Here is a 9897-nt window from a genome sequence, read left to right on the forward strand (position 1 = left end):
TGTAAGAAAAGGAAAGAGGCAGCTAGGAGTAAAATAACTCAGGACAGAGCAAGACACTATTGCTTCAGTAAATTAGAAGTTACTATCTCCAAAAGTAACTTTTAAGTATTTTAAAATGTTCTAAAACACTCTTAAAATTCATCTGTGTAACCCTAACACACGTGAGGATTTTCAAAAAGACAGAAAGTGCAGTACCCACAGCTATTAGCTTCACACAGGACAATACAAATATTCAAACATTAATTAACAGGATTACATTGAAAATCAATTTTCAGCACTGTCGTTAGTCAAATACTCTGTGTCTCTATTATTTCTGTAAGGTAAAGAAGGACTCATACAAGAACACTGGAAATTTTAGACCTACTGAATTACTTTGTCTTAGAAGTAGTAAGAAAACTGGACACTATTATAGCATCCCAAGCCAGTAACTTTGAAGTGACCTAGTAAGCTGTAGTATTTCCTGCATCTCAGCCTGCACAATGCAACTTTATTACTTTAAGTCTCCATTTCAGTAGAATCCATAATCAAACATGTAACTGCATAAGTCAAACCATGAATACCAACAGTCTATGGGGTAGCTAGCTTCAATAAATGGTCAATAAATACATTACTATGTGATACAGCCTTCATGGGCTGGTGGTTCATAACACTGATAGTTCAAGCATGACCCCTTTAGTCAAGCCTCAGTGATCATCTGTGGAGAAGCAATCACAAACAATACCTAATTCAATTTTAAATACCATTGTCAGTTGTAATGCTAGGAATCAGCAGGGAAAAAAATTTTGATTGCTAACTTAGCAAAACAGAATCAGTGGTGAAGACGTGGAGCTCTGATATTTTTACAGGATCATTCCTCAGTATAAAGCTTTATGAAATTGATAAAGAGCTGACGTGTGGATAGAGCTTATTAAGTAGCCCCTCTTGCCATCTTGAACATATAAAGTCTTTACTCTTACTTCCTGGCTTTATAAGTTACTTTTGTTTAAAAAGAACTTTTTTTCCCCATCTCAGATAATGAAAGTCTATTTACTAGCCTAACTCAAGCTAAAAAGTTGGGTTCTGGAAATTTAATATTTTAAGAAACTCAGAAATTCTTATTCTTTAAAAGTGATAAATTACTTCTGCACAAAAAAAAAAAAAAATCTATCCAGACTGCTTTATATTTCCTCTTCAGAAAACAGACTGTTCCATTACCAAGTAAAAGGATATTTATCTGTCAAATAAAGTGAAAGCCAATATTCTAGTAACTTTCACCAACTTGTCCATACTTGTCAACCCCTCGTAATAAAAGGAACTTTACATTTTACAGGGCATACACATCATTTTGTGGATTATTTGCTTCAAGAATCCTTCTTTCTTCCATGAAGAACAGTCCTTCTGCTCACATATACAGTAGCACATATAAATTCTCACAAAAACTTGGTTTCCATATTCTTATTCCAAGATGCAGCTCCTAAAAAGGCACCACATATGCAAAGTATTCCATTACCTACAATCACTAAGGGTGGCTCTGAAGTTTGGTTTTTTTTGGGTATTCCTAATCAAATCCCAATGTGGCTGAAGGTGAAAATATCCTTCATTTCAACATGAAGGTCACTGAAACTGGTGCTTAAAGTAGTAAGAGTCCACAATAGATTAGAAAGAAAAGGAAGAAATAGTTTTTCCACAACACATCCCATAAACCCTGTGAGAATGCTGGTTCACTGTTACAACTGTGCTTGCTGATAAATTCCACATGAAAACAACTTTTTTTTTTTTGACATAGAGATACCACCAGAGTTTATTTCTTGATGGATAGTCAAAAACAATCAAAAATAGGGACATCATGAAATACTGACTTAAAGAGATATTTGAGGAAGCCTGCAGTCTATTTCAGAAAGAAGGAAAAAAAAGAATCATGCTACCTCTTAGCAATAACTCAAAGGCTGCGTACAAAAAAAAAACCCAAGCAGTAAAATTAAGACTAGTGAACTTTAAAAATGTCCAGAAGAAATGAAGTCCCTGATTTAAAGGCTTCATGCTTCCTAGTGCAAAAACGGGTTTGTAGCTTGAAGGCAGTTAAAGCAGAAATCCCCTTCCTGAGACTCCATCCAAGCTAGAATGCTCTGGGTGGTTCTAACTCAACCCTTAGTGGCGCTTCAGATGGTTGTGATGGAAACATCCCTGAGGCTGGCAACAGGAGCTATTCTGCTTGAGACTGAATGCACCTTAACATCACCTTCTAGTTTCAGGCCAGCCAGGTCAGACTAATACTTAGTGCAAAACAATCAGCCATTAAAACTTAGGAACAGCTTTGTCAAGTAAGTTAGTGTCAAATAAATAGGAAAGTAGCACTTAGTGCAAAACAATCGGCCAGTAGAACAGGGTACTCTTAGGAACAGCTTTGCCAAGTGAGTTAGTGTCAAATAAATAGGAAAGTAGTTGTCTAAGTATTTCAATCTACTCCAAGGACCTTTTATGGTCATATGTAAGGAGATGGGATAACTCAGGCACAGAAAAATAAATACAGCTTGGAACAGGCCCTTAAAAATTACTTTCTGCTACTGTCTAAAGTTATTGCAGATGATTAAAAAACATAACCCACCTTTGGGGGGTCAGTGGCGTGGGGAGGGACTATTAAATCACTTTAAACCTTTAGAGGCTCAAATCCCTGCCTACAAGAAAAAAACTACTTCCATATGAGGTCCTTTAGCTAAGAATGTAGGAACCACATTCCTATGGGCTTGCTCCCCGCAATTACCTGAATTATGGCAGGCTTACCAATGGGAAGATGCATTTGTGCTGGGATGAATTAACCCAAATGGTCAATATAAATAGTTATACCTCTGAAGCAACCCAAGCAATGTTAAGTATGTAGGAGCCCCCTTGATATTAAAACAAGGTCATAGAATCACAGAATTGTTTTGGCTGGAAAAGACCTTTAAAGATCATCAGGTCCAACCATTAATCTAACATTACCAAGACCAGCACTAAACAGTGTCCCTAAGCACTTCATCTACACATCTTTTCAACACCTCCAGGGATGGGGACTCCACCATCATAAACCATTATTAACTACTATACATCAACAGAACCAGAATAGAAACTTCTAACAAAATAAGGGACCAACTTCTATAACAATGATTAGAACTGAACTTGCAGCTTGGTGATCATAGTTATAGAGATCCTCAGGTAAAACCCAGAATAAGATAAACTCTCATATTTTCTACTATAGTTCAAGTTCATGATCACCAGTTTTTATAGGAAATTATCAGTTTCCTGACCAAGAACATCCAGATTTTAACAGAAAACCAAAAAAAAAAACCAACCTGTAGTTCAACAGCTTCAAAATACCTCACTTTAAGAGTGCAGAGACACTTCACCAAAACAGTTGCAAGCTGACACTTATCTTTGACTCTATTTTTGCTTGCATGTTTCTGAAAACGTGATGGAAATCAAGCAGTTTATGCTGGAATTTAATCCCAAATATTGTAGTGTTTTATCATCACCATTTACATGCTGATATTGCAATAGCAAAATACTGCATTTCACATGTAAAAGGAAAAATCAGTTAGTAAGAATAAGGAGGGGTACACACCCATTACTTGGCTGGAATTCTTTGAAGCACTTGAACAGTTCATCTTAGAAGCAGACTAACAAGAATATAGGATAAAGTATATGCCTGCCTTTATGAGGGAATTGCTACCCCTGCCCCAAGGGATTTTCATAAAATAGCTTCTAATGATGCTTTGCTTATCCAGCAAGCCAGAGCCATACATTAAAAGTAAATATTAGGCCAACAAGAAAATACAGGTGAACATAGACAATCTGCAGAGACAACTGCTTTCAGAGCACTACATTTACTTCATATTATTGCAATAAAAGTGGAAAGGATGTGAAAGTAATTAATTGACACACATCATATTTAGGGCACTTCAATCTCTCAGCAGTGTAGGATTAATAACTTTATGCTTATTAAAGTACTCAATATTATTTATGTCACAGCAGTGCCCAGAGGCCCCAGCTGAGATTGAGGCCTCTTGAGTGGAGTGCTAGAAAATCATTATCACATTGACTTGAAGAATTCCCTTTTAATTTATCTTTTTTTTTATTAAGCACATATGTTTTGTATAACCCAAATTACTACCTTTATATGCTTTACTAAGGTTTTTGTTGTTTGGCTCATGTTTGGTTTTAACATCAGAAAGAAGCACACCACATTTTTTTAAACACAAAGACACAAGTTGAGCATCCCTGTTTCAGGGCTATGCTCTTCTCCCTGCCTTTCAGGCCATTGGGTCTAGACACACAGATGTTCCTTCATTTATCAGTACCTGTATAAAGAGGTTTGTAGGACTGGATTGCTCTCTCACCTTCTACAGAAGAAAACCCCAAACCAAATCCTAGGATTAGTAAGTCTGTGGGAATTCTGAATCTAAGTAGCAAAATGATGTGGTACAAATTAGCAGGCTTTCAAAATTCTCATTAAAATCAAACTGAGCATTAAAGGTCACACGAAACAAGCAGAATCTGCATAAACTTCTCAGAGGCATTATTCACAGAATTACAGAATCATTATGGTTGGAAAGGACCTTCAAGATCATCAAGTCTAACCATTTCTAACTCTAGCAGGCCACTTACAAGCCATATCCCTCAGCACCTTATCTAGACAGCTTTTAATTCTTACCACATCTTACCAAATTGCAAAGCTTCACTTCATTCTATTAAAGAAGAAAGTACTCCACCTGAGTTCTGAGCCCTAAGGTTCTACCTTCAATGAACAGAAGAATCTAAAGCACAGTACAGCCATTCCAGTACTCTTCTAGAGTCAACAGTAATGCCCATTAATGAAATAAATATTTTACAAAAGAAAGAAAAACACTTCAAAGTTTCCTTTTACAAGTTATCTTATTTGCTATATACCTCAAAGATGTTTGTGAGGCTCTAGAAGCAGACTTCACAACTGGAAATAAATCTGAAAAAAGTAAACTTTAACAAGTTACTTACTGTAAATTTGCTACTTTTACTGATACAGGAATGTGGGGAAGTTGAGTGGCCCATTTCAGCGTAACATCCTGATAAACATTCAACATTTTACTATGGTTTCCAATCAGAGTGTTTATTGTTCCTTCCTTCACTGTTAAAGATATAAAAACAGTTTTAAGATGAAAGATTTTCAAAAGCCAGTACTTTTATTTGAGGCTTCTATCATCAAACTATTTTTTCATTTCCTTTTGAGCCATTACTCGCTATAAGTGAATTTAATATAATTAAAGTGTCAAAAGTTATGAAAGTTACATTGCCAATAATCAAGGACATATGTGATTAATTATGGATACCACTCTCAATTGCATACTACACAACACATGCCACAACTTTGCAAGATCCTAGCTGGCCATGTTTGGTAACTTAAAACCCAACAAAGACTCATAATTAGCATGTTTACATGCCAGGATAGACATGACTAAATAAATACCAGTTAAATATCAATTGCTTATATTCTTTATTAATTCATTGACTTGTGAGCATTGATTAAAGGTATATGCATTCAGAGGTTTAATTTATAGTAGAATTTAAATCAGAAAGCATAAAATGTGAAAATTGTTATTATAATATTTATAAAGTCTAAAATTATATTTTAAGTCTAAAATAAGACATGGTGACAAAAATTTATCAGATATGTTTTGAAACACTAATACAGAATAAACATTAAGATTCTGTAGTTCTGTAGTGGCATCCAACCAAGTTGCTTCCACACAATGTAAGAAATTAGTTTCATCTTCCAAGAGTAAACTTTATTTGATTTTTTAAACTGTAAGTAAATGACAGAAGGTCCTTAAAAACTTGTTCACTCTTCCGAAATCTCTTATTCTACCATTTTCTTTAGTAGCCTGGGCAAGCTTACTCAACCACAAGTACTTCCATTTGGTGATGAGAAAGTATCTATTTAGAATCTAAAAATTATGACACTTCACATTAAGTAACAGTTTAAAATAAAACTGCTTCATCCAAAAAGAGAGCTCCAATTCCACAGATTTTCTACAAGTCAACAGCTTATTCAGAAAAATTTATTTATTCAGTGGAAAAAAAAAAAAACACAAACACACACCTTAGTTGTAAAAGTAACCAAGCTAAAGAGAAGCTGAATTTTCCTTTTACAAACCTGAACAATAAGGAATGAAGCAGCTTGGACTGTAATCGAGCTTTTTCATGAACCGAATTTGTCCATTATCCTTAAGGCAAAAGAAGTTTCTCTCCCCCAGCACAAAAACAGAAGAAACTGCCTGATCAAAGGAGACAACACATATATCCAGTGCTTGCTCTCCGATGTTTAAAACCCAATCCACCTACAAAAGAAAAAACATGCCTCAGAAATCAGTTGGCAGCTGCTTATTAAAGACAAAACTTGGAGAAGGCTCAGAAGCCATCGAGTTATATGAGTATCATTGACATGGATATGAAAGTAAAATCAAAGTCTTTTTTTGAAGGAGAGTTATCATCCTGTTTTGAAGGCAGGCAGTAACTTTCCTTGTGGTGAGTAAAGCAGCAAAAACATCCAGTTTCTGAAATAGTCATGAATTGGTGGCTATCCAGTTCACTTAAGCACTTAAGTACAAGTGAAATGTACTTAAGTACATTTGAACTTTAAAATGCACATTCCATTCAAAATGAAAATGCTTCATATTTTAACTATTAAATCCAAGAACAGAGTATTAGAATGATTTTAACCTGCCTCTATACATGTCCTTAGATATAAGGGCAAGGCCAGAGAGCAAAACGTGATAACTTACTCTAATAAAAGTAACTGGAAAAACAGGCAAAGTTTTAGGTGTGCAATTCAATATTCATGCTCACAGTCACTAATATACACAAACATCTTTCAGATTGAAAGGTGCACGTCATAGCTTGTCCACTTTTCCAACTACATACATTAGTATAAAAAGCAAGTGCTTGCAAATCCTGCCTTGCCTATACCCTTACATCTGCATATTGATACACTTCATTGATTTGTTACTTCAGCTCCTCTGAGAAATTTCAGCTAATTCACACATGCAAAAAGTGCTTTCGACTGCTGCCAAGTTGTTTAAACAGAAATTCAGGAATTTCTGAAGTAAAAAAAAGATGAAGTCAGCACTTCCTATAGGAACAGCATCAATTGTTTTGCTTAAAAACATAGACTGTGTTAGTAAACAAACTGGCATATCTGATACATGAAGCTGGAATTGCAACCTTAGAACTCAAAGGGAAAAAAGCCAGTCTTATTATATTTCTCTCCATGTATGCTTCTCATCTTGGATTAAAAAAAGTATATGGAATTTGTAGCATATTTTATGAAGCTTACAATTTTCTTACTTAAAAGCTACATCATCTTCTAATTCAAAATGTAGGATTCTGACTGATATAGTTTGAAAAAAATTCTATGATTAGCCATTGGGATGAAGATGCTCTACCAATATTTTCCTTTCATACGTGAAATTTGCTGAATCTAGCATTTTACACAGTATATTCAGCAGACAAGCAATTCTACTGCAGGACCATGGAGAATTAATTTTTCTTCCTCTTAACATGAGGCAGCTCAAGTATTAAACAACTCAGGCACAGGGTCCTCCTGAAGAAAAATGAATCCACAGGCTTTTGACAAAAAAAAAGTACAAGATGCTATTTGTGGAAACAGTTTTCTTAAGTACAAAGGACTCCCCAAGTAGAATGAGGTTAACTTTTTAAGTCCAACACAAAGATACAAATAGATCTAAACTAATAACATGAGCAATTTCAGGTGTATTTTACTACAGTTTAGGTCCTGTATTACAAATACTCCTTAGAAACAGTTATTTCTAGTACACAGTTCTTTTTTTTCTTCTCTCCTTAGAACAACAGTGAGTTTTAAGGCCCAGACTTAAACAATTGAGGTCCAAAGAAATTTTAACAGAAATCTACTGGAGCCTTTCCATTGCCTTTAATGGCAATTGGATCAGGTCCTTTGTCAGCAGACAATGTTTCCATTTGTTACTTAGCATTGATCTTCTTAACATGTATGCAGTGTACCATACTTGTTATGTAAAATAAACAGGTTTTACCACAAGTTTTTTCCCTGAACTAAGTTTTTGCTGCTCTTTTTCTTGTCTTTCATCAGCATCTGTTGCAAATGCCAGCACATGGTATCTGTTATAGGAAGTAAAAGAAGAATCTTTGTAGTTAATACACATACATTAAATAAGAAATAATTATTATGAGTATACATACACAGTAAAAGCACAGTCTAAAAGGATTGTTAAAAATCCTGCTGCAATATGTCTGTCAAAGATGTTAAGATAAATACCACTGCAGGATACCAGCTAAGTGTAAAAGCAAAAATTAATAAAACATTGCTATTCAGATTTTATCTGGCATTAAAAGAAATTCAACAGCTAAAGATATTAAAGGGTACAAATTTAGACCATAAAGAAGCAAGAAACCAGCATATTTTCAATTTGTGAAAATAGAATTCTAATAAAAATTATCTTTATTGATCTTATTAAGCTTTTATAAAACCCTCTTAAACTACCCTGACATAGAATCTCCTATATGTGATAACTACACTCTCAAGCATACCCCTTCAGTAACCTGTGTGGTTCCAATCCAAGAGACACCAGTAAAAATGGCACCAGTAGGTGACAGATCTAGCACGAGATGGGAGGTTTGTGGGTTTGGGTTATTATTTTGTAACTGCCAACCAACCAGAAGAAAAACTGGCAGTGAAGACAGACTAGAAACTACACGTGACTGCTTTTAATTTCTTTACATGCTAAATGATAGCACCAAAACATGCCATAATTACTCAACAGGAACACATACTTGTAACTCTCAACCTGTCGACAAGAAGACACTGTAATGAAGGAATCTGTCCGAGCGCTGTAAGCCAAGGGCCCAGGCAGGAGAAATCCAGGTAAAAAACGGCCAAAGGCATAACTCTCCTGCTCAAACAACATGAGCATCCCATCCATGGACTGTATGCATATCAAATCTCGACCTAAGGAAAGCAAAATACAAAGGAAACAAACCAATGTTGTTTGCGTAGTTTTAGTGCTCAAGTTATTAATAAATTAAATTTCTACTCATAAAAAAAAAAAAGATGAATTTTAATTTACATGAGTATTTACGAAGAGGAAGAACATTAACTATTCCGACCTCAATAATAGCTTACTTACTAAAATAAACTAGATTTTGGAAGGAATACCTTCAGAATATATGAAGAGAAAAATAAAGTGTTAGATGTTTTATTTCAAACCAAAATTCCTACAGATACAACCATTATAATTTCAGTGTAAAGAAATGTTTCAGTATTCCCAAAACCCCAAACTATTCTGGTTCCTAAATGCCTCTATAGATTACAAGCAGTCACAACAGCTGCAGTTTAAAAATAAGCTAGTCTACTCTTTCATGTCTACTCAAGCAACATAACAAAAAGTCCTGCAAATATCTCTTGTTGTCAAACTAGCCCCATAGTAATATTTCCCACACTTTGCATTCACATTTTCTGTCTTCAGGATAAAACAAAAACAGGTCCAAAAACTGAACTAAATTCACAGTCTCATTTGGAAGACTTCTGAGATTAGAAGCTGATTATGCAGTTTGCATTTCATATGCAGGAGTAACAATGCAAACAAATTCAAGCAGAGCTATACCAGTAAGACTAATACCTTCTGTAGTTGATAGAAGTATCTCTCCTGAACCCAGAGATAAGCCACTATCTTGCAAACACAATATGAAATATTTATAAATTCAAAATGTCTGTTCAACTCAATTAAAATACTCCTCTGTGTCTCAGGAATTATTCTCTGTGCATGGAGGACCCAAACAAACTGTTTACTAAGCTCCACTCTCAGTCCTTTGTGAATTGCTTTCTAACAGAAAGTTGAAGCAAAACAAAAATTGACT

General features: G+C 34.9%; 1 protein-coding gene across 1 annotated transcript; it reads right to left on the reverse strand.

Moving 5' to 3' along the window:
* Positions 1 to 4986: 4986 nt before the first annotated feature.
* Positions 4987 to 8989, reverse strand: LOC103779879 (protein PTHB1-like; the record flags this gene model as incomplete). Its single annotated transcript, XM_008947522.1, has 4 exons — positions 4987 to 5116; positions 6143 to 6326; positions 8058 to 8142; positions 8815 to 8989. Coding segments are annotated over 4 exons (574 nt in total), but the record flags the coding sequence as incomplete, so codon positions are not given.
* Positions 8990 to 9897: the final 908 nt, after the last annotated feature.

Source organism: Merops nubicus, unplaced genomic scaffold (assembly GCF_000691845.1).
Source record: "Merops nubicus isolate BGI_N331 unplaced genomic scaffold, ASM69184v1 scaffold249, whole genome shotgun sequence".
Taxonomy (NCBI): Eukaryota; Metazoa; Chordata; class Aves; order Coraciiformes; family Meropidae; genus Merops; species Merops nubicus.